The 27,745-nt window shown below is 55.0% G+C and overlaps 2 protein-coding genes across 2 annotated transcripts in view; both read right to left on the bottom strand.

Moving 5' to 3' along the window:
* Positions 1-14,684: 14,684 nt before the first annotated feature.
* On the bottom strand, positions 14,685-19,150 carry TM2D3 (TM2 domain containing 3). The gene is made up of 6 exons (XM_056124573.1): positions 19,005-19,150; positions 18,843-18,920; positions 18,241-18,401; positions 16,947-17,121; positions 16,075-16,150; positions 14,685-15,198 (listed from the first exon to the last, which is right to left on the bottom strand). Exons 1-6 carry the CDS (start codon positions 19,093-19,095, stop codon positions 15,033-15,035), a joined length of 747 nt encoding a protein of 248 aa, XP_055980548.1. The 5' UTR covers positions 19,096-19,150; the 3' UTR covers positions 14,685-15,032.
* A 1,481-nt stretch (positions 19,151-20,631) lies between these two features.
* Positions 20,632-27,745, bottom strand: part of TARS3 (threonyl-tRNA synthetase 3) — a 23,050-nt gene continuing 15,936 nt past the window's right edge. Inside the window, exons 12-19 of the mRNA XM_056124460.1 lie at positions 26,606-26,768; positions 25,255-25,392; positions 25,060-25,137; positions 24,877-24,977; positions 23,470-23,574; positions 22,500-22,572; positions 21,774-21,888; positions 20,632-21,041 (exon numbers count right to left, since the gene is read on the bottom strand). Of these exons, the coding sequence (XP_055980435.1) occupies positions 20,893-21,041; positions 21,774-21,888; positions 22,500-22,572; positions 23,470-23,574; positions 24,877-24,977; positions 25,060-25,137; positions 25,255-25,392; positions 26,606-26,768 (922 nt within the window). The 3' untranslated portion in view covers positions 20,632-20,892. The remainder of the gene's footprint in view (positions 21,042-21,773; positions 21,889-22,499; positions 22,573-23,469; positions 23,575-24,876; positions 24,978-25,059; positions 25,138-25,254; positions 25,393-26,605; positions 26,769-27,745) is intronic.

Raw genomic sequence — 27,745 nt, 5'->3', positions numbered from 1 at the left:
ATTCATAGGCAGGCTGGCGGCTGGCGTTTCGGAAATGCAAACTGCCAGGTGACGAGACAGATTTCCACATAAAATACCCCGGTTCAGCACATCCCCAGCCGCGAAGGAAGTTCCGGGCCAGCTGGCTCTGAGGTGCAAGGGCAGGAACAGGGCAGGATTCTTGCCTCCACTGCCCTGAACCAGGGTCCTGGGACCCGCCATTCCTCCCCAACCTTTCATCCTGTTAACTAAGTCCCCACAGAGAACCCCAACCCCACTTTAAGTGCAGAATAGCTGCTCATTCAAATTCCTACAGAATGAAATCCTTAGGCCTTAAAGGCACAATAGCGCAATGGTTTAGCTCACCTGCCTTGCAAGCGTGAGGTCGTGAGTTGGATCCCTGGTGCCCCCCGCCATGTGCCCCCTTGTGATCCTGGCAGCTCCACTGTCTGTGATCCCCCCACAGGGCAAATGATTTCTGGAGACACCACAGCCAGGAGTGTGGAAGTACCACAACGGAGGGCGTGTGTCACCCACCTGTCGCACTGCGTGCAGTGGCCAGGACGGGACACCGGGTGACAGAGTGTGACACTGTAATGAAGACAAAGGTGCGGCCTTTCGTTGGCCGCTCGCAGGGGAGAGGAATCGGGCGTAGTAAAGGTAAAGGTAAAGGCCCTCCCGTTGATCGTCGATTTGCTCGAGCAGGCCCAGTAACGTCTCCATTGGAGACTTTGTTGTTACTGTGTCTGGCAATCAGCAAAAGATCATACAGAAGGTGTTGCTCGTTTCTGACCGAGGGAAGAACCAAGGGCACAGGCAGAATGGGTTAAAGGCAGACTCCCGGGCCTGGACCGAAGGACTCAGGGGCCAGGGACCAAAGCGACAGGACAATGGGGAGGGCACTTGACTTGCACAAGGCCACCCCGGGTTTGATCCTCGGCATCCCATATGGTCCCCTGAGCACTGCCAGAGGTGATTCCTGAGTGCAGAGCCAGGAGAAAGCCCTGAGTACTTCCAGGTATGCCTGTCCCCAATAATAATAATAATAATAAATACTTACAAACAAGATAATAAAATGTCGTGTGAAAGGCTACCGAAAGTATCCTGCCCGCACGGCAGAGTCTGGCAAACTTCCCGTGTCGTACTCAATATGCCAAATACCAGTAACAATGATGGGTCTCATTGTCCTAGCCCTGAAAGAGCATTGAATATGGCTCTTTTAAAATCTCAGGGCTAGGAAGAAGGAGACGTTACTGGTGCCTGCTCGAGGCAATCGACGAATAACAGGATGATCGTGATCATGACTTAAAAACAAGAACTCAAAGATTACCAGGCTGGGTTGGGGGGTGGGGGTGAGGAAGGGTCTGGAAGGCACTCAAGCACATTTTGTGGGGACCTCTGCTGACTCTACTGTGGACACGTCATCTGAATGAGAAGAATTCTCTTACGGGGGGAAGGTAGCAGAGTGATGGGACAGTGGGGAGGGCTCTTGCTTCGCACGTGGCTAACCCGAGCATAATCCCCAAGCCCACCAGGAGTGACCTCTGAGCACAGGGCCAGGAGGAAGCCCTGAGCACTGCCAGGTGTGGCTGAGAAATCAAAAAATAAATAAAAGCAGAGGTTGGGGGTTATCTGTGTTAACCTGAGCTTGCTTCCTGTCACAGCCAGTCCCCTGAATACTGAACTGCATGCCTGGCTGAGAATTTCCTGGAAGGACCCTGGGGTCTGAGTGCCACTCGGGACGTCCCCAAGATAAAGACCAAATGGGGGCAGAGCTGGAAAGATGGTGCAGAGTTGAACGTGCTGGCCTCGAGTGCACCCACAGCCAGCCTGACCCGGCCAACAGTGTCCCCCGAGCACTGCCAGGCTCAGGTCTGGAGGTCCCCAGCACCACACGGTGTCCCCAAAGCCCCGCGCTGCGCCTTGCTGGCTGGGATCCGTCAGTGGGCCCTGGCCCTCCTGCGCCATACTGGGGAGGACTCTGGTTCACGTTTTTCAAGATTTTTTTAAGTGAAGAAAGGGTGATGGAGACACTTTAGGGATGAAGATGCCTGCCTTATTCCACCCCCAACCCACAGAGGCTCTTGGAGCACCGCCAGGAGCCACCCCTGAGCACAGAGTCAGCCAATAAATAAAATCTGATCACTCAAGCCCTTTGTTCAGATCTTAATCCCCGTGAGAATACAGATTTGTCTTTTTGATTCTGGGGCCACTCCTGATGATGCTCAGGGCTCAGTCCCGGCTCTGTGCTCAGGGGTTACTCCTGGCGGTGCTTGGGGGACCCTCTGGGGTGCCGGGATTAAGCTCCGAGGTGGCCAGGTGCAAGGATAGCTCTCCCACCCCTCCAGTGGAGAACTCGGTTCGGGCAGAAGGTTCCCACAGCCTCACTGCAGTGATGAGTATCTGACTTAATCGCATTTGCTACAGAGCATCCCAGCCTGGGCGGGGACAGGACTGTCCCCCTCTTCCCTCTCCCGAGCCCACTGAGAAGTCTGCAGGACGGGGAGGACACTGGCCCTCTGGGTGGGGAGCAGGTGGACGGGTGTTGTATAGTGGGGGCGGCAGAACTCTGGGAACCGGCGGGGCCGGAAGGACTGGCCCAGCTCTGCTCCTGCCTCCGGCCGCCTGTCCTCTCCACACCCTCCACGTGGGTGGTCCCACCTCCCTGTCCTGGGGCGTCCCACCGCCTCCAGCCTCCGGATGCATTTATCACACCAAGTGCCACCCGGTAACCCTGCAGAAGTAAGACCCAAACTACTCATGGGTGCCCACAGTCGCCCTCGCCAGACTCGCCTTCCTCTTCCTCCTCCTCCTCCTCCTCCTCCTCCTCCTCCTCCTCCTCCTCCTCCTCTTCCTCCTCCTCCTCCTCCTCCTCCTCCTTCTCTTCCTTCTCCTCCTCCTCCTCACGACTCACAGCAATCTGGTCCTCTTCTGGGTGGGGAAACTGAGGCCTGGGGAAGTGAGACCCCAGCCTATAATCCGCCCCAGGGGGAGAGCCCTAATCCCCAGAGCTGGGCATCTTCTCTTTCTCTTGGGCTGCCCCCAGCCCTGTTCTGCAGTGGAGAGAGGAACAAGTCATGTGCCTCTGGAAGACCCTAGCCTGGAGTCCCCCACCAGCAGTCAAGGACAAGCCATGGGTGACCAGGATGTGCTCCCCAAGCTCTCTGCACCAGAGACTCCCGAGGGCAAAGGTCACAGGGTCCTGCAGCCCCAGGCCTCCTCCCTAAGCACATGGGACCCAGGAGCGACCCCCTTAGTGTTGGGGTGCACCAGAGCTTCCTGGGCTATACCCAGCAATAGTCCAAGCCCTGGGGTCTTGGAGATAGACACCGGCTCGTGCATGAGACCCCAGAGCCACGCGCGTTTGCTGAGGACCCCTTGAGGGGCTGAGGGCTGCTCCCCTCCCTGGGAGTAAGTTCCCCTTTTTACAGACACCACCCCCACACACACACACAGTGGGTTTCAGCCACCTTGAGAGAGGGTGGAGGCAAGAAGCAGCCCCAGGGCCCTCATTAGCGCCTGGAAGAAGCAGGGCAGAGCAGGAAAATCATGGGTGTATCCTGCAAGGAGGACCAGCCTCCCTGCATCTGCTGGGGGAAGAATAAACAGACTACTTAAAGCAAATCATGAGGGGTTCACCTGTGTCCTCCCACCCCAACATAAACATTTATGAGTCTCCAAAAATACCCCTGCTCAGAGTAACTTAAGGCCACTGACACTTGGGGTGTCTTGACTAAACAAGCCCTCCAGAACCAGGGGGGAGCGGATCAGCCATTTTCCCTCCAGGAAGATCCTGGTTTCCAGGTGGAACCCCCAGGCAGAAACCACCCCATGGGCCTTGGGGAGGGATTAAGGTAACTACCCCTAGGTGAATCTCCTGGGGATCGCAGGGGAGACACCCAGGTCTGGCCCCTGAGGGCAGTTCTGGTGGCCCCGGGTGTGGTCCTGAGAGCAGGAGCTTCTTCTTCCCGACGGAGGCTGTGGCCACTCCCTGACTCAGAGAAGGCCCAAACTGAGTGACCCCGTTCAGCGGCTGGCCCCGGCCTCAGGGTCACCTAGAACAAATGTGTGAACGGGAGCCAGATCCGAGGCAGCTGTTGGCACAGAGCTGTGCGCTCAGGGCTTGGCCCAAGACGCAGGACTGAGGCCTCTTCCTGGGGCGGAGCGACGGGCTTAGGTCGACCCCATGGACAAGAGGCCTGGCACGGCTGAGAGGTGGCACAGTGGGGAAGGCACGCGCTTGGCAAACAGCCGGCCCAGGATTGATTCCTGGCACCCTGTCGGGTCCCCCAACACCACCAGGTGTGATCCCTGGTACGGAGTCAGGAGTCATCCCTGGACACAGTTGGGTATGCCCCGCCGATGGCGCCCACAGCCACTGCTTCCCCTGGCTGCTTCCGGGACCCCCCTATTCTGGATGACGCAGAGATGGCAGACGCACAGAAATGGGGACCGTGAGCCCCTCTCCCCCCAGGAGGAAGTTTCAGTAACATCTGTGCAAGCCTTAATTAATATTTGCCCGGCACCAGGGCGAGGGCATCTGCAGGGCAGACCGGATCCTCCCCTACCACGTGGAGCACTGGGGCCCGAACACTGCTCAGGGCGGCGCTGGAGGTAGGAGTGCCTCAGGTGCCCAGCCCTGCCTGGGAGCCCCCTCCCCAGCAGAAAGACCACAAAATTCTTTCTTTTTAAGCAATACATCCTAATGACACAGATTTATTAGTTTGTAACAAAAGCATGATACATCACAGGACTCAAAAAGCTAATACAGAAATTAAACTTTATTAGAAAACTAACCAACTTTAGTTAAGAAAGACTTCTTCATAGATAAGTGGTTAAATATTTAAATCCTAAACATACCACACTATTGTTCCTCTTTTGGGGGGAATAAACTATTCCAGGAAGATTTAACTTTATATAACTTCCCCCCCCCTTTAAGAAATGTAGGAGTCCTGCTATTTGTTCAGCCATTGATTAAGCTGATTGAACTGGTCATGAACTCCACATTACTTTTTTAGTTTATTGATCACCGTGAGATAGAGTTACAAAGATAGAGTTACATGTTTGAGATTCAGCCATACAATGATGGAACACCCATCCCTCCACCAGTGCACATCTTCCACCACCCATGTCCCAAGTATCCGCCTCCACCCCCCCCCCCATCCCAGTCCTCACCCTGCCTCTATGGCAGACAATTTCCCCAGTACTCTCTAATTTTGGGCATTATGTTTTGCTTGAATTTCCCACCACCATTCAAGCCTACCTGCCAGGGGAAGATGCTAGATAGTATTTTTTCCATGGCTCATTTTGAATATCATGAGAGCTTGCGTGGCTGCAATTATAAACGTGAATTTCTAGATTGTAAATGGTTGGGTTCCAGAGACATCTCTGTATGGCACTAATCCATTTTGGGATTCAACTGGGAGTCTCTGGGCCAGGGCTGTTGGTGCCTTAAGATGGTGTCCGAGGGCAAATTGTGGGCATGACAGCCAGTCTTCTGGGCAGGTAGGGACCTGGGGAGGGACAGCCTAGGTCCTCTGCCTCCATGCAGCCTAGAGATTTAGTCCTGAACCTGCATACCTGGGCCTTGCTTATGGAAGCTCTTGGTCACCGGGATTCCATCTGGAGTAGGTGGGGAGACTGCACCTGCTCCATCTGGGGTGTCCCGGTGGTATTGGCTCAAAGACTACAGAATTCCCACTGCAAGCCCTCTGCTGTTTCTAGCAGCACTGTGCCGGCTTATTCCGGAACCACCTGCCCCAGAAGGAGCACTGGGATAGTGGACAGGAGCGGGGGTCTGCCAGAGACGTCCTCCCCCCACCCAGGCTGAGTCTCCCTCTCTGCTCCTGTGGACTCAGAATTGCACGGCCGAGAAAGTCCTCTCGGGCACTTCACCTGAGAGTCACCTTGAGCGTCCGTTGGTCATTGCCACTGGACTATGCTTCTCCTGCAAAAGTCCTAAACAACAGCCTCACCCTGAATGCTGCGATAGCGTCACTGTTTTCCTGGTACCTCCATGGTTTCCCAATGCCCAGGCCACGAGGTTCCTCCTCCTGGCACAGGCTCGCGCGCTCTGGTCCTTGCGGGACCCCAGAGAGACATCAGGCGTAACTCAGACCATGAGGGAGGCCACCGCCTATTAGAGTGACTTGGATTCTTTCCTTTTCTCTGAATGTTGCAGCAAATCACACACAGTGGCTTGCAAATTTATCTTACAGTTCTGCGGGTCAGAAGCCCAGCATGGAGGCCATGAACTAAAACTACAATTAAGGGGGGCTGAAATGATAGCACAGTGCGGGGGGGTGGGTGTTTGCCTTGCATGTGGCTGACCCAGGTTCAATCCCCGGTACCCAGCATGGTCCCCGAAACACCGCCAGGAGTCAGCCCTGAGCTCAGAGCCAGAAGTTAGCCTTGAGCATCGCTGGGTGTGGCCCCCAAGCCAAAATGAAACTACGAGTAAGGTCTGCGCTGCTTCTGGAGGTTTGGGGGTGGGTAACCTGCTGCTGGGTTTTCCCAGCTTCTCTCTGCATGCAGCCCTCTGTTCCCGTGAGACGGTCTCTCTGGGCCTCTCCTCCTGCACTTCTTCCCCTGCCTGCAGCTGAGAAAGGCCTTCGTCCCTGAGAATCTGCAGCACCACAATGCTCCCACGGAAAGACCCAAGAGCACGTCCCCTGTGCCCCGCTGCCACTCGCCCTTACGGCCATCATGGTGGCTGTGTGTGAGCCATGCCTGGCAGTGCCCGGGACCTCACACATGCAAGCCAAGCACTCCACCACCCAGCCGCAACTCAGCCCCGAACCCCAGAGCAAACACAGTGCGGGGTTGAATTTCCCTTACGGAGAGTTTCATTTGACTGTCTGGCATCTGCAAGCACGGTAATCCTCAGTTCCCTAATGGAGTGTGTAATATATATACACTCATGGGCTGGAGCGATAGCACAGCAGGTGGGGCGTTTGCCTTTGCCCGCAGCCGGCCTGGCTGATCCGGGTTCGATTCCTCCGCCCCTCTCGGAGAGGCCAGCAAGCTACTAGAGCATCTCGCCCGCACGGCGAAAGCCTGGTAAGCTACCCATGACATAATCAATATGCCAAACACAGTAACAACAAGTCTCAATATGGAGACATTACCGGGCCCACTCGAGTAAATCCATGAACAATGGGAGGACTGTGACCGTGACCGTTATATACACACACATATATATTCTTCTTCTTTGACAAGATCCTAAACGATCGGTTTGAAGCCTCAAACTGTGTTCCTGGAGCAAGCAGATGCCATTGGACTACACTAGCACATGACACGGACAAATGGAGATGTTACTGGCGCCTGCTCGAGCAAATCGATGAGCAACGGGATATCAAGTGATCAAGTGATGTATGTGTGTGTGTGTGTGTATGTATATATATATGTGTGTGTGTGTGTGTGTGTGTGTGTGTGTGTATGTAGGTAGGTAGGTATATGTATGTAGAGAGAGAGAGAGAGATTTTTTGGGGTGGGAGACCACACCTGGCGATGCTCAGGGTCACACCAGGCGGGGCTCAGGGGACTCTAGGGGATTGAATCTGGGTCGGCCACATACACAGCAAATGGCCTCCCTGCTGTATTATTTCTCTGGCCTCTAAATTGCTGTGTTTTCTTTTTAAAATAGCAGCGTTGAGGGCAAGGAAGTAGCCAGGGTGGTGGACATAAACCTTGTGGGTCTAAGGCAGGGGTTCAGCCTGGGATTCAGGCGGCTCCCTAACCAACCCGTGAATGTCCTTCCCCGCCCCGTCCCAAAATAAAGCGCAGACACAGAGACTGGGATCTGAACCCGGTGCCTTCTTGTTCGCTCACTCTCCTCTCCCCTGGGCCCTGCACCTGGCCTGGCCTCTCTGGGAACGAAACCAAGGGCAAATGCTAGAGCAATGAGATAGAAACTGCCCGGCCGGGGGTTTACCAAGTCAGAGCAAGGTGGTATCAAGGCTGCGTTGCGCTGGACCTGGCTGGTCCCCACTAGCCTGTGAAACACTCTGAGCATGGGTTCCTGCCGAGACGCCCCGTCCCCATGGCCAGCACCACCCGCACCCGTGGGCTTTGCCTTCTCCACACCGCTCCCTCGTGGGATGCACGAAGCCAAGACACACAGTGGTGAGGGCCGAGAAAGCGGCTTCTCCCCCTGCCCCCTTTGCCCACAGTGCCCTCCCCACCCACCCCGAAGGCTTGGCTGTGGCTGTGGTTCGGGCTGAGCTGCGAATGGTCTGTGGCCAGGGCTGTGAAGATGCAGCTCGTCAGCAGAGGGGAAGGGATGGAAGTGGAAATCCAGGCGGACACAGAGAACCGCTGCCCGGGCACTTGCCAGGCCTCTGCGGAGCTGAGAATCAGGGAGGCCAGCGGCTGGCAGGGTGCAGGGCCGGCCCAGCTTCTGCAACCCTGCTTCAAAGAGAGGCGGCAAGTCTTCACTGGGGAAGACAGAGAAACTGTCACCTGGTCGAGGGCAAATCTGGGGACCACGGGACACTCACCTTCGTTGGTTCTGGAGTGTCTACGGGAGGGAGACAGACAGGACTGCACGGAGGCCCCCACATCCCCTGTCAGCCAGACATGAACCTGGGTGGGACCATAGAGCTGCACCACGCAGTGTCCCTGGCACCCCTGGAGCCTGAGAAGCATCCCCAGGAGAGGTGGGGGTCTGCCGAGGGAAAGGGAGGACCCCCCACCACAGCCTTTTAGGGGAATCTGGGGCATCCATGGCATGGCTCACTCTTGGACAAAGCGCTCTGCACTGAAGGCCCTTTCTCAGGAGGGTCCCAAGAGTCTGCCCGCGTCCAGTGGTGTTTGACAGCAGACTCATCTCCCCGGATGGACCAGTTTTTCTTCCAGGGTCGGGCTCTGTCCAGCTGACAGACCAGGAGGTATCAATGGTCCCCGGCCACTCTGAACATAATTCCGCAAGGCAGGCAGTAGGAGGAGCACCCAGCGGTGAACAGGCACATGGCACAAGGATGGGGGGAGCAGAGCAGGAGATGGTGCCCTCGAGGGGGCAACGTGGGCCCTGGGGACAGACCCAACTCCCTTTCCCAAGCCTCACACATCACGAGCTTATCTAAAACAGGCATGGCTGACCCCACAACCTCACTTCCTGGAATATTCCCCAAAGGCCCACAAACGGGATGGAGAAAAGATACGTGCAGCCCACTGTTCCCTGCAGCACTATTTACAATAGCCAGAATCTGGAAACAGCCCCAGTATCTAAGGAGAGATGAGTGCGTAGAGAAACTGTAGCACACAGACACAATGGAATATTACTCAGCCAGAACAAAAGATAAAGTCATGCAGTTTGCTGCTACATGGAGGGGCCTGTTGTGCTGAGTGAAGTTAGAAGGAGAGAGGTGGACACAGTGATCCCTCCTGTGCAGGAGATAAGAAACACCCAAAGGCAATGGAAACAATATGAGCGCCGCTGTTCAGTAGCATACAGCAGCGGAGGGACAGCATCCACGGTGGTGGGAAGCATCAGCCAGGCCATGGAGGTGGTGCTGGCCGTGCACATGGATTCTACCCCTGTCACCCCGTGCAGTCCCTGAGCCCCCCAGGAGTGAGCCCTGAGCACACGGCAGTAGAAGTTGAGGTGGGACTTAGCTCTGTGTGAGAGCAGATGGTTTCTCTGGTCAGAGAAGGGGGAAGTCGAGAATCCAACAGCCCAGGAGCCGCATAGAAGACACTGGGCCCCGGGCTCCATCCCCAGCACCAGCTGGTCTTTGGAACAGTGTCACATATAACCTCAGAGAAGGCCCCAAACAAACGGCGAATCAGTCTTGCTGGGATCCCCCAAAATCAAACAAAGGAAAGAACCAACCACAGAACTGAAGAGGAGAGAAAAGGTGGATGTCATGAGCGACCTCCTGGTGGAGCCTTGGGAACAGATGCTGCCCACCGGGCCGGAGGCAGGTCGGGGCCCTCCAGGAAGGGAAGGGCGCCAAGTGCTGGGCCTTCGAGAACCTCCAGATTTACATCTGGAGCCGGGGTCAGGTCAGCCCACCCCCAAAGCCAGTCAGTCCCTCCCCTCTTGCCTCCAGCCAGACTTCCTGCCCCTACCTGCTGGTTTTCTAAGACACCATCTCCAGGGCTGGTGGCAGAAGCCAGAGCCCCGTGGGCCTGCCGGGATGCCCAAGGGTGGCCTCCAGCCCTGCACACACTGTGGGAGACCACTGCTGGACCCCGGCCCCCAGGGCTAGGTGGGAAGCAGTCAGATGGCATGAGGCCCTGGATTCCAGCCCCCACCCCTTTCCAAAGGCCACCTGGGGGGATGGTTCTCGATGATGCTGCAGCTAAGGCAGATCTGCTCACACCTGCAGTTTCCAGCCTTCTTACACTTGCAACCCAGTGACAGCAGGAGAAACTAATCACAGGCCACTGAGGCAGAAATAAAAGCCCCGATTCAGGAGGAGGATGGTGCCGGGGCACTGCAGATGATCGTACCATGAAATGACATGGGCTGTGGGCTGAGCCACGAACACTTTTTGTGGACCTGCAGGAAGTCTCGGCAGGCGGGTGGTTGGACACCATCCTCTTACACGGTTCTGCTGCAGCATTCCAAAGAGGACACAAGCCCCAACTCAAGAGCAGACACATTTAAGGTGCAGGAACGTACTGGCTTCTGGGGTGGAGCATCCTGACACCTTCAGGCCCCGCAGGAGAGCAGACGGTGCCTGTGGCCAATGCAGGTTGCGATGGGTCCAGGTTCTGTTGCTCCGCCCCATTTCAAACCAACAGAGTGCTATCATTGGCTGGTACTTTGCCAGCAGGTGGACTCAGTGCCAACTAGGAGAAAGGAAAAAGGGGTAGACTCAGCAAATCCCATGAGGCATATGAACCATCAACCCTGCATACTGTTTCAGCTCCCACAGAGAGCAGGGGTGAGTGGGGGCAGGTGGGGGAGCGCCATCTGAAGGTGAGCTGCCTCTCAGGGGAGGAAGAGGCCGAGCCGCTGCCCGTTTCTCTTTATAACCAAGTGTCAGGCCCGCCAAGCCCGCAGGGAGGAAAAGCCAGAGAAACAAAATTGGATATAAAATTTACAGCCCCTGTCCACACCAGTATCCGAAAGCTGCCTAAGACAGTCAAGCAGAGATGGGCCCCCCAGTTGCTGGAGAGATTTCATGGGCATTTAGGCTAGGCCCCCCAGCTCCCAGGGGGCCTGTGGGAAGGATGCTGGCCGGCTCCAGCTGGAGACGGAACCATCAGGCGTGCGTGCTAACACTGGGCTCATCTCGCCCTTGTTTCTGCTCATCCATCACGGGCTCCTGGGCCAGCACAGCCCTGTCACAGATGCAGGAGGGAGTTCAAGGGGCCAGAGAGGGACTCCAGGACATCAGGAGGTCACCATGCACACAGCTGGGCTGAATTCTACCCCGACACTACTAGGAGTGATCCCCAAAACTCAGAGCCAGGTGGAAGCCCTGGGCGTGACCCAAACACCCCCCGCCCCACAAGAAAACAGTCCAGTGCTGTATTTTACTGCCGTCCTCAGGGTGATGAGGAGCCAGAAGCGCCCTCTCACCCCCCGCAATTCTGCAGAACTGGGTTGAATGTGTCCAAGTATGTGCTAACGTTCCAGAAGCTTCTTCCTCAGAGGCTGGAGAGATGGTACAGGCTAAGATACGTGCCTTGCATGTGGCCGACCCTGGCATTCAACCTGGTACCACAGGTGGTCTCTGAGCACCGCCAAGAGACCTGAGCACAGCAGATTGTGCCCTAGACCCCCTGCGCCTCCCCCCAAAGAATACTTTGTTCCCGACACTTGTGGTTGCTGAATTTGCAGGGGGCCCCAGAGCAAGCAACACCCCAAATCACCCAGAGATAACAGGGGGCTGTACTCCCCTGCAGGGTTCTCCACTGTCCTATTAAAAACAACCAAGGGCCAGAGTGATAGTGCAGTGGGGAGGGTGCTTACCGTGCATTACTGACCCGGGCTCAGTCCCCAGCACTCCAAATGGTCCCCCTGGCCCCACCAGGAGTGATCCCTGAGCTCAGAGCCAGGAAGTCCTGAGCACCTCCAGATGTGGCCCATCAGTCCCCCAAATTAGAATAAAAAATAATCACCAAGCATTAGAGAGCTGGTAAATCCTTACTGGATCTCAGAAACATAAGAATACTTACAAATGTACACACAAAATATATATGCGTGTATACTAGAGATGGAAAGGCATGCTTTATCTCAATGTTACAGGAATCTATTATAATAAACACATTCAAGTATTGTTATTAATTAATATAACATATTATTAATTATATAATATATAAAAGATAAGTATACATTAATGAGACAAAGCATCAATTACATTATATATTTGTATTTAAAAATAATTTATATATTTGATGTACTATGTAATTAAATATATAAAATATAATGTACATTAAATATATATGCTTGTTGTACACAGCTAGCTACACATCTAGGTTATTTATATGCTTTATATAAAATATATAATTTATATATATCATGAACATTTTATTTATAAGTACTCTATATATAAATATATAACAATTTTTAATATTGAAGTTTGTAGAAATGTATTAGATATTTTATTATGTACTTCATTGATGTAATAAATGTGCAGCAGTTTACAAGGGATAATAAAACCAATGGTCTGTTCTTATAAATTGCATGTAGTCAATGAGATAAATTGCACGTAATGAATAGATTCAGTTGCATGTCTTCAACGGGAAGACGTGCACGCAGAATAGAATAAACCACATATGATGAATAGAATGTATAGCGTAGAGCCAATGGGTGTTTGTGGGACAGCCATGCTGGGTTCCCAGATGTTGTCTGCAGCTGGCTGGGCCCCAGGATTGGCGGGTGTTTTCATGCCTGTTAAGGAGAGACAGGAGCAGGACCTCAGAGCCACCAGAGCTTATGGTGAGAGGGACAGTCTCTGAGGGCTGGGGTGCTACTGCCCCCTACTGGTGCAACTGGCAGGGACACCAAGCACCAATGCCCACCGATGCCCAGGGCTTCCTTCTGCCATCGCTGCTGACCTCAGCCCCCACCTGTCCCTACTCCTCTCAGTCCCCGCACCCAGTGAGGGAAGGAGGTGGCGGCAGTGGCTGTTCCCTGTGTAAGGCACAGCTGTCACTAGGGAGGGTCTCTGTGTCCACGCGCTGAAGGAGACTCCAGGGACTGGGATATGAGGACCAAGAACCAGAGGCCTGAGATGACCTCTACACCACCTGCTCGGATGACCTGATGCCAGTCTGGACACCTGTGAGAGGACACTGGACCTCACGGGTGCTCCAGCTGCAGCCAGCATCCTGATTCAGGGCTCCTGCATGTCGGGACAGTGTGTGGCCTGCACTGGGACGCTGATCCTTTCTGAAAGTCCATCCTGTGACCTGCCTGGACCTGCCATCGTCCTGCCAGCCTGGGAACCCCCAAAGGTGCAAAAAAAAAAAAAACCATATATAGGGGCCCGAGTGATAGTACAGCCAGTTAGCATTGCACACGGCCGACCCGGGTTCGATCCCCGGCATCCCATATGGTCCCCCAACCACCACCAGGAGTAATTCCTGAGTGCAGAGCTAGGCATAACCCCTGAGCATTGCTGGGTGTGACCCCAAAAGAAAAAAGAAATAATAACGAACATGTACAGCAAAGGAAGCCAGCAGCAGCCTGGAGCCTTCATTAGCCATTTTTTTTTTTTCAGGGGAAATCCCAAGCAGTGTTCAGGTGACCTGGGGGCCTACAATGCTGGCTGAAAGTGAGGCCCTGTGGCACTCTGGCAGTGCTCAGGGCTGCACCCAGTGCTGCCAGGGGCTATATGGTGCCAGGCTTCCAATGGGTCAGCTGCATGCAAGATCAGAGCCTTAACCTGGCCCCTCTTGCCCTCCCTCTACTCCCAGGTTTCTGTGTTCGGGGCCACACCTAGTGCTTGATCTGATGCTCAAGTTTAGGCAGAGCTGGAAACTGACTTGACCTAGCAGCAGGGCTGCGTCCAGACTAGACTCACCAGCCTCCCTTACAATGTGTTTTGGGGCCAGACCCTGTGGTGCTCAGGGTTTACTCCTGGCTCTGAGCTCAGGGGTCTCTCTCTGGGGTCTCTGGGGCACAAGATGATGGAATCAAACAAGCACATCAAACAGTTCTAGAATCAGAACCAGAAAGAGCAAGACTAATTGGTGTGCACCACCTAGTGGCCAGGACTGGGACTGCTACGAATGAGACCATACACACACCCCATCAGAAATGGCCCAGATTCAGTCCCAAGGACACTGTCAAGTCCACCATCCTGGTGGAGAAGACGTGACCATGCTCCCTGGGGCTGACAAAGAAATGCTAGAACCCTACATTCTGTCTCCTAGACTGAGGCAGGTGGGGTTTCTGCTCTCAGTATAGAAAGCAGAATGCTCAGGGGTCAGCGTGCAGAGCATGTCTGCATGTCTGGCAAGGTCTGGCCTGTGCACGCCCTCCAAGCCACTGACAAACTAACAGCCCACAGCTAATTCTCACAGGAAAAAAGCCACTGATCTGCAGCCATTTTGAGAGAGGCCTAGAGCAAGCCTGCTTGGGGCAGTCTCTCTGTCCGGTGAAGGGCTCACACTGGTGACCCTGTAATCAGTCACCCCCCACCCCAGAATCCGCCCAACAAGTACCTTCGGAAATGCTTGGGCCCCAAACACAAACATTTACTCCTTTGATACAGAGAACGAGGGAGGGGCCCAGAACACAGCACTTCTGGAACTCATGACTTTATTGGTTTGTCGGCGTTTTGCAATGCCCATTACTAGCAAGATGCAAACACAAGTCCTGCAGTAGACAGCGGGCTTCCAGACCAGCGGAGACCGGCGGGCGAGGAGGCAAAGGAACAAAATCAGTTTTCCAGCCACCGTGGTGGTATATTCTTTCACCTGGGCTTGTCATTGTTTTGTTTGGAGTCCAGGCAAATGCAAACACATTCCAGATCAGTGTCACTCAGTGTCTATCTGACCTTCATCAAGGCAGGCGAAGTACAGATGCTGTACATTAAAACATGCGGAGACGCTCCCAGGGCCTCCACCGAGCCAACTGCTGCCCGGGGCGCCTAGATGTACAGTGAGCCGTCGGCGGGGCCCACGTAGCCCACCCCGATGAGCAGCACGTCCAGCAGCGTCCACACACCCAGGCCGCCGAAGCTGAAGAGCTTGCCCAAGCCCTCTCGCCACTGGCCCAGGTAGAAACGGTCTGCACCGAAGCCGCCCAGCGTGATGCTGTGACAGGGAATGGCTGGAGGTTCACCAGTGCCCAAGGCCTCTTAGCCCGGACACCCCGAGCCAGCAACCTCTCAGAGGTCAGGCGAGACCTAGGCCACCCTCCACCAGTGCGGATGCTTCTAGAAGGCAGGGGTCGGGGGTGGGGATCACAGCTGGGCTTTGGGGACTGGAACTTATGGGATCCGGAGGAGCGGGCAGAGGGTCTGGGCGAACCCCAAGTGTGGGAAGTTGGGGGTCTTGTCACCAGTTGCCCATCTCCAACCCTGGCCTGTTAGGGGCCCATGATGACAAAGGACCATGTCCGGACACTTCCCTTGCTCTCAAAGTCCATCAAAGATGAGTTCAAACAGCACAGGGTGAAGCGGAAGGTCCACTGCAACCACCATGAGTGCTGACCACGGCCCTGACACTGACCCTGACTCTGGGCCCGCCTGTGCCCCTGACCGCTGACCCCAAGGATGAGCTTGATAGGCGGGCATCAACCCTGTACAGATCTGCCTGCTGGATAATCCACAGTGCCTGTAGGTGTGCTCAGGGTGGGAAGCCCTGTGGAGTGGCAGGGCTGAATGTCCTCTGAGGTGTGGACAGCGGGGGCTGAGCGGGCACCCAGCCATGAGCTCCATGTGTCCCTCTGCCCAGCTAAAGCAGCACTTCTGTCTATTCCTGCTGGGACCCCTTCTGGCCTGCTGCCCCACATGGTCAGTCCCGTGACTGCTGGTCTCCACCCTGATGATCCCAGGTCCATAGGAGTCGCATGGCTACATCCAAGAGACCCGATCCCAGTGATGGCCTGCAGCTCCCTGCCCCTCAGGCCCGTGGCCCACGGGGAGGATGTGAGGGAGGGGCCCCCCTGCCCCAGTCTGGGAGGCTCACCTCAGTGCCAGGGCGGTCGTCCACTTATACCCGCCCGTCCAGTTGCAGTACAGCATTTTGGGGAAAGTGCGGTTACCTTGGAGAAAGGGAGAGAGAAACATGGCACCGAGACATGGCAGTGAGGTCAGCCCCACTGCCAGGCGGGGCCCAAACTGACGCTCCTGGTCAGCTACGTCCACAGCAGGCCCTGCTGCTGAGGCAGAAAGGGGAGGAAGAGAGCATCAAGCACAGGCCATGGCCAGCAGCGAGGAGGAGAGTGTTCAATCTCCTCTCTCTCCCCCCTCCCTTGCCCCCAGGTGCAGAGCCGGCCCCTGGTAACTGGTGTATCACTTGCACCAGGAAATCTCAGAGGCCGAGGGCAGCCCCAGAGAGCCACTCTGGCAAGAGCCAGCTGAGTGCGGTCTCTCAAGGAGTATCTCACTGTATGTCACATTTCACCTATTTGAGAGAGGGCCCCACCATGACTCTCCGTGACCAGGCTGGTGGATGCGGTGCTGCCAGGTGCTCAGAGCCTTCAGGGCTGCTCCCCGCTGGGTGTTGCTGGGATGGAACCAGGGAGGGGATGCTCCCCACGCACTCTACCACACTGGCCCGTCTTATTTTTAGCCACAGGGAGGGCAGTGAGCCTGGAGACAGGGGCTGCAGTTAAGTCAGCGTCAGATCTTGCAGATTTTTTGTGTTTTCCCCCACATTTTAGGGGTCAGAGAATGGCAATTTCCCGGGTGCCTCCTTTGCTCAGCTCGCCGAGATCACTAATGAGCTTGGTACTGAGAAAGTGCCACAAATGCGTCTGATGGAACCAAGTCTGCGTGGGGCTGGGGCTTCTGGGGCCAGCGCCCCACCAGGCGGGTCTCCCTGGTGCACGCACTTACCCAGGCAGTGCACGTGGTCCCGCACGGTGCAGTTGGCCATGTAGCGCTGCCGTGGACATGCCACTGTCATGCAGCTTGTGGAATCGGAGCACTCGTAATCGGCCTCGGGCAGCTGCCAGCAGAACTGACAGGTCATGTTGATGACGAAGTTCTTCTGGGGTCTCAGGTCTTGGTCCTACCAGACACAGGACACAAAATCAAACCTGTCACAGCCCTGTTAGTGGACCACGAGGTGCACGACGGGGACCTGCTTTGTAGGTGGGAATCCCGGGTTCAAACTCCACCCCTACATGCTCCCCTGAGCACTGCTGGGAGCCACCCACTGAGCAGAGGCAGTCCCTGAGCACCGCTGGGAGTGACCCCAAACTCAAACCGTCCCATGGTACCAGTTAAAAAACTCTAATCAGATGGAACCTGGCAGCACAGTGGCAGAATAACATACCAAGCATTATAAGAACAATGTGCACTAATAATAGAAAACATCACGCTACCTAACCACTATGCACACGCAAAAATGTGTATTGGTCAGGTCCTATAGTGACAGAAAACACCCCCCCAAGTATAGCAGGATGGTGAAAGGTTATTTCACAACAATAACACAGTCCCAGCACTTTTGTTTGGCTACATTGTTCATCACGTGCACACAAGCTTTTATGATACAGAAATAAAAGGGCATTTTGTTTTATCTTTTGTTTCTCTTGGGCCACACCCTGCAGAGGGGCCCCTGTGCAGACCGTGTGCAGGGCGAACACCCTCCCTGCTGGACTATCATTTCAGCTGCTCACAGGACGGAGCTGGGATTCGCCAGGATGCCTGTCCTGACCGAGGCCACTCCAGGAGTCTGGCGCCTGCCTTGGTATCAAGCAGGGAAACCCCCCAAGCCCTGACAGGAGTGATCCCTGTGCACAGAGCCAGGAGTCAGTCCTGAGCATTCCTGCACAACACTCCCCCCTCCCCCCCCCACACACAAATTAAATGTAAGAAATGAAAGGTCAGGGAGGCCGAAGCGGTAGTGCAGCCCCCCTGGGAAGGCATCTGCCTTGCAGCCGGTGACCTGGATTCGATCCCCTGCATCCTAAAGGGTCTCCTGAGTACCCCCGGGGGTGATTCCTGAGAGCAGAGCCAGGAGTAAGCCCTGAGCATGGCTGCGTGTGGCTCCGAAGACAAACACTCCTTTTCCTTTTCCAAACGAAAGGCCAAGACTCTGATTCGGCTGACTTGTGCGGGGCCTTGCTGGGGCCCCGCGTTCCGAGAGCTTCCCCGAGCCACGGACCCCAGAGTCCGCAGCGCTTACCACGCAGGTGACCGCGGGCCTCACGGTGCAGTCGAGGGCCACGGGCCGCCCGTAGACGCAGGAGAAGTTGGCGCGGCACTGCACGCAGTCGGGGGGCAGCCGGCCGCAGGGCCCGTTGCTGGGGCACTTGGTCACGTAGGGCGGCGGCGGCTCGGAGCCCTCTGCGGAGAGGAGGGGGCCCCTGAGCTGGGCCGAGGGGCGGGGGCTCTGCCAGCTCTGCTTCCACAGCTGGGCGCCGAGCCCCGGCGCCCACCCCCTCAGCCCCAGCGCAGAAGTGACCCGAGAGGCCACCGCGGCGGGGGGGGGGGGGGGGGCGGGCGCCGGAGCGACAGGGCCGCGGGGAGGGCGCGGGCCTTGCAGCGGCAGACCCGAGTCCGATCCCCGGCACCCCACAGGGCCACCGAGCACCTCCGGGAGTGACCCTCGAGTGCGGAGCAGGGTCAGCCCCGAGCACCGCCGGGCAAACAACGACGACGACAAAAGCCCACTCAGGGGGCCGCCCTGACCGGGCTGGAGCGGCGGCCTTGGCACGGGCGAGGGCCGAGCCGCAGGGAGGAAGCCGGGGGTCGCGGGACGGAGGGCCGCGGCGGGCTCGGTCCTACCTGCCGCCTGGGGGGCGCCCGTGAAGGCGCGCGTCGGGCCCGGGTCCTTCAGCGACTGCGCCAGCGGCCGCGAGTGCTCTAGAGGGGGCAGGGGGGCCGCGCGTCACCGCCTGACGCTCCCGGGGGGCCCCGCTGCCCCCGCCCGCCCCGGCGCCCACTCACCGCCACCCGACAGGAGGTAGAGCTGCGAGAGCACGAGCACCGCGCGCCACAGGCGGCGCAGGCCCCGCAGCGGGCCCGCCGCGGCCGCCATCTTGCTGGCGCGCGCACTTCCGGGTCGCGGGGCGGAGCGTTTCCGGGGCGACGGCGTGGCGTGGGGCGGGGCAACAGCCAGGAGCGGGCGTCTCCGGGGAGGCGGAGGGGCGGGGCATAGCGTTTCCAGGGCGACGGCGTGGCGCGGGGCGGGGCAACAGCCAGGAGCGGGCGTCTCCGGGGAGGCGGAGGGGCGGGGCAAGGCGTTTCCGGGGCGACGGCAGAGCGTGGGGCGGGCGTTTCCGGGGCGACGACGGGGCGGGGCGTGACCTGGGGAGCGTAGTGCACAGGTGCGGAGCCGGCTGCCGGTGAGTACCACCAGCTGTGAAGCATCCTCCAGGGTGTGAAGGTGACTTGGTTCCTAATCCGGCAATACCCTCTTCGAGAGCCTCACTTCTCCCACTGTTCGAGACCCGGAAAGGCCGAATGTGTGGAAGAAAAGTCATGAATCTGGGTGCAGACAAGAGGAATTCACAGAGCTTTTGTGTCAGCCCGGGGAGCTATAAGATGCGCTGCAGCTTTCCTGCGCCCACCTCCTTCCCGCGGCTGCAAATACAGAGCTCTGATTCTTAAGACTGCATCCTGGCCCAGGACAGGAGGAACTTCCGTCTGCCGTAGATCACTCGACCCAGTTCAAGCATACATCCCCTGCTCTGCCTGGATGTTAGAAAGGCGTCTGTCGCTGGTCACATCCTGGCGCCCTGAGAGGGTTGGGGGGGCTATTCCTGGCTTGGTGCCCCAGAGTGAATCCCCGCAGGTACATATGCTTGCCCTCCGAGGCATGCTTCTGTTCTCTCTCTAGCCCATAGAAAATGATCTCAGGCCCATTGAAATGAATTGACTTAAAGGAATGCATCGCTGGAATCTGCTCCAGGGTTTCTGGTTCTCTGCACTCTCACCTGGAATCCACACTTCGTTTCTACCATGGTAAACTCACCCTGCACTGCAGACTGCACCCTTCCCCCAACCCACCTGCCTCAAGGTCATTTTGGGGGGAAACCACTATCTCCTCATCCTTCACCAAAGCGCCCCCCATGAACAGAAAGCCGGGAGTGGCCCCGTAAACCCATTTATATCAGTGGCATTTCCTCCCATGGAAAAAGTAACTGAAGTGGGGACCAGATTATTGGGACATGAACCCATGGCTGAAACACTGGAAAGAGCATGCCATCTATTTCATTTTATACCATCTATTTGTTTCTAAAGGTGAACAAGGCTCAGTTGCCAAACAGAAGCATAAATGGGTAAGTCCATCCTCAGAGCAAGGAACTGCTGATCCCACAACTGGCATTTCTCTGAGGCACAATGCTCTTGCTCAGTGATCCAGGATGTAACACTAGCTGCTGCTTTGGTGGTGGTTGGCTAGTTGAAAAGAAGTCATGGTTCTCATTTGGGAGATGAGTTTCTGTGTGAACTTCAGAGAAACCATCATAAGAAAAACAAACAAACAAAAGCCCTGAGACATAATGTCCTTAGAAATGAATTTCCCTCATATGCAAAACAAACAAACAAAAAAGGTTTGTAGATTTTTTATTTGAAGTGTATCTTTTGAATAACCACTGACTTAGCACGATATCTCACACTCTTCTTTCCTAGTACTACTCTAGGAATTACTTTTTCCCATAGAAGTCTCTGGAGGCATTTGGGAAATAAAGTTTTCCACGTCTGAGCTCAGATGCATGAGTGACTCAAACTTGAGATCAACTACTGCCTCTTGGTCTCCCGGCACCCACGTGAATCAAGATGCATTTTCAAGGACCAAAACAAGTTCTCTGGAAGCAAGGACAAGGGGAGAGCCTCAAAAGTCTTCCTCGGCACTGAGTGTCCGAGACGCTCGCAGCATCCTCAGTCTCTCCATGGCGGCAGCGATTGGTATCTCTCCATGGATTTTGTTGTCCCGTGTGTGAACGCTGACGGCACTATTTGCTTTTTCCTTGTCTCCAACCACTGCAGAAGAGAGGAAGAGAAACTGATCTACTGCACATCACCACCTTCCTAGATTTCAAATCAACAGTCAGGTTGATTTGAGGTTTCCTGAAATAAATGGTCTCTAAATAGGAAACTAGTGACCATTTAGGCTTCCTCTGATAGTATATTTCTCCCCCATCCCTGTTTTTCTGGGGGCGGGGCATCCTGAATGGTGTCCAGGGGGCCTGGAGGTCTTACTGGAATTCTCACCAGCTGGGCTGGTGGTTCAATGCAAGAGCCTGAGGCTGTGATGCTTCTCAGAGCCTGTGATGCTGCGGTTCACTGGGCCTTTCTGGCAGGGCTTGGCGACCTTTGGGCTAGACCCAGGAGGACTGGGGGCCATCTGGGGATTGAACCAGGATTTCTGTGTCAGACATGCTCCCTAACCACTGTACATCCTCTCCGGTCCCTAGTGAGATTATTGTCACATTTGTTTCCACAGTTGGTTTGATATAAAGATCAGGTTCAGGATTTGTGTGAAATGTGATTCTTCTTCTTTTGGCAGATAATGAAGAGTCCATAGTGGCCGCAGACTAGGCGCAGCATGGCATGTTCTTGGTGTCTAAGACAGACACAGTCCAACCAGCAGAAGGACAGAGGTACAGAACAGTTGTTTTTGTTTTTTCAACTTTGTCTTTTGGAATAAAAGGAGGGAGAGAAAAACCAAAAAGCCCCCAAGATTTGGGAAACTTTGGAAGACATCTAAATTACCCAAAATGAAATTATACTGGGCCAGTTGTGCACGCTGTATCTTCTTGCTCAGAGTCCAGCTGTGGTCGAGGTCAGCATCAGCCGTGAAACCTTCTTCTGAAAACTGCCTGGACACCTGACAAGACCAAGGAGCATGCCGTGAGGGGATCTGGGCTGCCACCCCCTCCTGGCAGTCACGCCCCATCACTGGCACCTCCACGCTGTACCCAGATGGTCCACGAGGGTGGCACATGGCACGTCCTGCCTGAGACTCTCAATCAAGGAGGTGCACACCAGGCCCACACCTAATCAGGCCCTAAAACATTCTGGAAGAGGCAGGTAAACACCATTCCCTCTCGAGTGGCCTCCATGGGAGATAAATCCGCAGCACCCCTCACAGACACTGAAGTCACTCGAAGTGCATCATGATTTAAAAGTTAATATTAGTATTTCTCTAACCAGCCGTGTTTCCCACCCCAACTCCCAGTAAAGCCAGGGCCTAGAGATGGGGAGAGACCAGTCGCAGAGGGGGTGCACGCAGGTAAACCTTTAAGAGGCCCACACAGTGAGAAATGGAGGCACTACCCACGAGAGGGAGCCTGCACCCTCCTGCCAGCAGCTTCCTGGATGGCCACGGAGTCAGAATCAGACTCCAGCCATGGGCCCCGCAAACAGCCGCCATGCTGGGCTCGACCTTGGGCCCCCACCAATAAGTAAAGAAGCTGTGGCGGGTGGCATGGGCGTTACCTGCAGTGCTGAGTTGTCACAAGCTGGGCCCACGGGGATGACCATGATCTGCCGCGGAGACAGCCAGAATGGCCTGGGGGTTGGAGAGAGCATGTGGAGGTTCCTCAAGCCCAGTGGGGGAACTGCAGGCCTCACTCCAGGCCTCCCCCCGCCATCCCCAGTGGTCTGTGAACTGTGTTTGTCACTTGGACATGGGCATGGGGGCAAACAGGGACTGAAGGAGAAGGGGACAGGAGAGCAAGCAGTGGGCACACCTCTGATGGCAGGGACAGGATCTCCAGCAGCCCGAAAGGTGAAAGGTGATTCTCAGTTCTCCACGTTCTCACATGGTGCAGGATCAACAGCACCATGTCAGGCTACCTGGTCTGGTTTGGTTTTGTTTTAGTTTGGGGCCACACCTGGCAATGCTCTGGGCTTACTCCCCGCTCTGCACTCATGAATTACTCCTGATGATGCTCAGGGGACCATATGGGATGCCAGGGATTGAGCCCGGGTTGGCTGTGTGCAAGGTCAGCACCCTCCCTGATGTACTATAGCTCTGGCCCAATAACTACAATTTAAATTTTTAAAATTAATTATGAATTACCAATTTACTCATGACTGTTTCAGGAATGTCATATTTCAACATGCATCCCTTCACCACGACCACTTTCCTCCCCAGAAACTTGAGTTTGATGTACCGCTCGACATTGAGAGAGTCAGCAGAAGTTCCCGGGTTTCAGCCTCATCTTATCTAAGAGTTGGGCATGATTTTCTTATGTGGTAGAGAGGTGGAGGGTGGGGCCACACCTGGGGGTGCTCAGGAATTCCTCCTGGCTCTGTGCTCAGGGGACTGTAGTCAGTGCTGAGTTGGAACCAGGGCCGGATGGGTGCAAGACAAGCCCCCTAATCCTGATACTGCCCTGTTGCCAGGCCTAGGCATGACCTCTGATCAGACAGACAGACACCTTCTCCTGGGTGGGTCACTCACCACCTCCCCCCGTAGTTTTCTGAGAGAATGGCGATCATCCTTTCCACGGATCCCAGGATGGCTCGGTGGATGATCACAGGACGGGCCTTGTCCTCCCCATTTTTGCTGAAAAAATGAGAAGGGAACGTTTGACTCTTGTCTGAGGGTTCTATAATGACATTATCAAAAGACAGGATGGCATGGGCAAATGGGTGAGTGGGATAGAACTAGATGTATCTGTTTGTGACAGGGTATTGATAAAGGTCCAAAGACCAATGTCGGAGAAAGATGGTCTTTTGGCAAACGATATATCACTACCTGAATGCAAAGAGTAAGCTCAGACATGAATGGCACCCCTCACAGACACAGAATTCACTCGAAGTGCATCATGATTTAAAAGCTAGTATTAGCACTGGAGAGATTGTACAGCGGGGAGGGCACTTTCCTTGCTTGTGGCCAACCTGGGTTCAGCCCCTGGCATCCCACAGGGTCCCCGAGCTCTGCCAGGAGCACAGGACTGATCTCTCTGAGCAGGGCCAAGAGTAAGCCTGGAGCACTGCTGGATGTGGACCACCACTGCCCCACTCAATAAATTTAAAAACAAACAAACAATATTAACAGACCATCTTTGTGGACTGGGCTAAATCTTTGATGGCAGGACCCATTTAAAAAATGTGGATCTTCAATGGAGTACTATGTAGCTGTTAGAAAAGATGAAGTCATGAAATTTACATAGAAGTGGTACTACATGGAAAGTATCATGTTAAGTGAAATGAGTCAGAAAGAGAGGGATAGACAGAGAAAGATTGCATTCATCTGGGGAACATAAAGTAACAAAATAGGAGACTAACACCCAAGAGTGGCCGGGATTAGTACCAGGAGGTTTGCTCCATGGCTTGGAGGCCAATCACACATGCTAGGGGAAAAGGGAGCTCAGATAGAGAAGGAAGCACCTAATAAAGGAAGTTTGGAGGATTCTCCTAGGATGGGAGAAGCATGCTGAAAGTAGACTATAGACCAAACATGATTGCCACTCAATGCCTCTTTTGCAAACCACAATACCCAAAAGGAGAGAGAGAACAAAAGGGTATGCCCTGCCACAGAGGCAGGGTAGGATGGGGAGGATGGGGGGTGGGAGGGATAGTGGGATCCATAGTGGTAGAAAATGGGCACTGGTGGAGGGATGGGTATTTGATCATTGTATAATTGAAACCCAAGCACAGAATTTGTAAGTCTACAACTGTACCTCATGGTGTCTCACTAATAAAAATTTTTTAAAAAGTCAAAAGAAGGAAAAATGTGGATATTTGCAATCATTGAAATTCAAAAATCCAGATCAAAGGGAATGGTGAGACATGCAAGCTATAAATGAGAAGGAAAATGCAGATATCACATAACCAGCAATGGGCCAGGCGTGGGACGGCTCACCTCATGTACGTGAGGTTGAAGCGAACGGGCAGTTGGAAGTCCAGCTGGATGGTCGCACACTGGTGGTACGTGCCCAGGGCATCCTGGATCTGGATGTCGATCTGCAGGTCAAAGGTGTGGCCTGAGAGATGGCCTTTCCCTGAGTTCCACTCTTCTGGAAGTAGCCAGGGTAGGGCTACTCACCTTGGGGCCATAGAAGGTCCCCTCGCCCGGGCTCTGCGTCCATGGCCTTCCGAATGCCACCAAACTGTTCTGCAGTTGCTGGTGTTTTGACAGGAAGAAAACACGTCTGTGTCCCTGTCCTGTCACTCAGGCGCTTCCCGCCCGCCCGGCAGGAAGGCGCAAGGGGTTTGGGGGGGTGGGGGGAGCCTTCCCTACCTTCTCCGCTGCATCCCACGTCTCAGTCTCACCCAGGAAGTGCTCAGGCCTGGTGGACAAGTTTAATTGGAAGGAGAAGCCAAAGGTTGAGTAGACAGACTGTAAAAACTGCAGACAGCCCTTCATCTCCTCTTCAATCTGAAATCAGAGCCGCAGAAATGTGTTACTGGTAGTTAGCTCCTGCGGTGCCAGGGAGGTTGCTCGGGGTCTCACATCCGTCCGCAAAGCCAAGTGCTTTCCTGCTCAGCCCACGTTCCCCGCAAAGCGGTGGACAAGAATGTGGTGATGAGGGGTGCACCCGGGGAGGGCCAACTCCAGAGATGCATGGGTCAAGTGTCAGTTCTCGGTGAGGAGCTGAGGGGAAGACTCAGGAGACCAGGGTGGCGGGGCAGGGCTACCCTGTGGGATGGCCATGGGGTGGTGGCGCGTGATCAAAGGATCAGACTCAATCCAGTGTCATCATAGTTGGGGTCATGTCCACTCAGTGACAGGAGAACAACGGGAACGAGTCAACACCAGGCATGGCAGCAGATGGCCACTGGAATCTGATTAGCAATTTGGAATTTGGGAGAAAAGACTGGCAAGATTGGGGGGGGGTCCCTTCAGCTGAGACGAGGAGACTGCGGCATCACAGGTCATCGGTCCTTGATCACTTACACGCGTGCCTCATCTGGGGGCCATTGGACTACTCCAGGAGATTTCAAGGGGACAGAGCACAAGATAAGGGGTGACTGGAGGACACAGGGTGCCACAGGAAGGAAATAAGGATACAAGGGGGAACACCATTGGGTAAAAAGTAAAAACACAGCAAGAGCCAATGGTAAGGGTTTACATGCTCAGCACCGCGCCAAGTGCCTGGATGAAGGGAAGGGCGTGATCATTTGGGAGTTGGGAATGCAGGGAAGGGTGCCACCATCCAGGCATGAAGAGTCTCATTCATTTGGTCTTGGGGGCCACACCTGGCCATGTTTGGTGGCATTCCTGGCACAGGTGGTACCAAGAATGGAGCCGTGGGTCTGTGCTCCAGCCCTGTGTCAGCTCCCAAGGCCACAAAACGCCCAAGACAGGGACCTTGACAGACAGGGCATGGGATCAGCCCTGAGAGGAGGGCTCAGGTCCCGAGGGGAGCAGAGCATCTGGAAGTGGGCTCCCTGGGAGGAGCGGAATGGGCGCAGAGTGGGTGGTCTTGGACAGGGGGGTGGGGTATCTGGGTGCTGCTCATCCCAGATCACACAGATCCTCAGCCTCGTCCCTGGGGTCTCACAGGCAGTGCCAGAGGCATGTGACTCGTGTGTCCCTGACCCTGTGAGGACAGACCACACTGTCCCACTTGCCTGCACCCTTGGCCCACCTGCTCCTCTGTGCAGAAGATGTGGGCGTCGTCCTGTTGGAAGCGACGCACCCGGGTCAAGCCGTTCAGAGCTCCCAATGGCTCGTTTCTGTGGAGGACCCCGAAATCGGCCAGTCGGAGCGGCATCTCCCTCCAAGACCGTGGGCGGTGGGCAAACATCAGGCTAGGGAGGCGACGGACACGCAGTGTTAGCTAGGAGAGCTGGGGCAGGCCCAGGCACCTAATTCTGGCTCTGCAGCACCAGCTGCTGCTTGTTTGGGGGCCGGTGAGCGGATTCAGAGGTCTGGGCGCCATGCCTGTCCCCCCCCTTCCCACCCACACTTCTGAGTGTGGCCTAAAATTCAAAATAAGTCTATTAAACTTTTTCTCTATAAATGATTAACCTTATAGTTTCCTTTTTTCCTTTTTGTTTTTTGGATTTTACTCCTGGCTCTGTGCACGGGGGACTCTATGGGGTGCTGGGGATCGAACCTGAGTCAGCCAAGTACAAGTACAAGTACAAATGTCCTCTCCCCTGTACTATTACTTTGGCCCCTTAACCTGACAATTTTCATCACAGCAGCTCTTGAAACCTTTTCTTCCAGAGAAAACTCATCTCCTTCAAAAAGAGGTTCCTGCCCTATTCCAGTGAGCGAATTATTTCTTCTCTCCCTCCTTATCTTTCTCCCCCCCCCCCTCCTGATCCTCCTCCTCCTCCTTGGGCATACTTGCTGGTACTCAGGCTTACTCCTGACTCTGCACTCAGGGATCACTCCTGGCGGGGCTAGGAGGAACACATGGGGCTCTGGAGATTGAATCCAGGTCCCAGGTCAGGCTGCATGTAAGGCAAGTGCCCTGCACACCGTGCCGTCTCTCTAGCCCCTGAACTTCCTTCAGTCTTAACAGCGGAGGGAAAAGGGCTTTCTTCATTGTTCAGATATTTGTTTGAAAAGCACTGATCTGAGGGGACTTACTGGGAACTGGGTCTGTTGGTAGCACAAAAGTAAAGTAGGGGGGCTAGTTGTGGGAGGAGCTGGGGCTTCACTTCTGACTGCCCAATCTGCTCATGGTGCCAGGCTGATTTCACCTATCAACTTCCTGCTCATTTTTGTTGTTGTTTTGTTTTCGGGCTACACCCAGCGGTGCTCAGGGTTATTTCTG

This window comes from Sorex fumeus, unplaced genomic scaffold (assembly GCF_029834395.1).
Source record: "Sorex fumeus unplaced genomic scaffold, SorFum_2.1 ptg000051l, whole genome shotgun sequence".
NCBI classification, from domain to species: Eukaryota; Metazoa; Chordata; class Mammalia; order Eulipotyphla; family Soricidae; genus Sorex; species Sorex fumeus.
The sequence above is the reverse complement of the archived record's forward strand: the minus strand, read 5'-3'. Positions and strand labels throughout refer to the sequence as shown.

What these genes read in the sequence shown, in the direction of transcription:
- TM2D3 (XM_056124573.1), bottom strand. Translation starts at nt 19,095, where the DNA reads ATGGCGGCCGCGGCGGGCCCGCTGCGGGGCCTGCGCCGCCTGTGGCGC. An exon ending in GGGCGCCCCCCAGGCGGCAG is followed by an intron (nt 18,402 to 18,842) that starts GTAGGACCGAGC and finishes TCCTCTCCGCAG; the next exon opens with AGGGCTCCGAGCCGCCGCCG. An exon ending in GGACCACGTGCACTGCCTGG is followed by an intron (nt 16,151 to 16,946) that starts GTAAGTGCGTGC and finishes CCTTTCTCCAAG; the next exon opens with GTAACCGCACTTTCCCCAAA.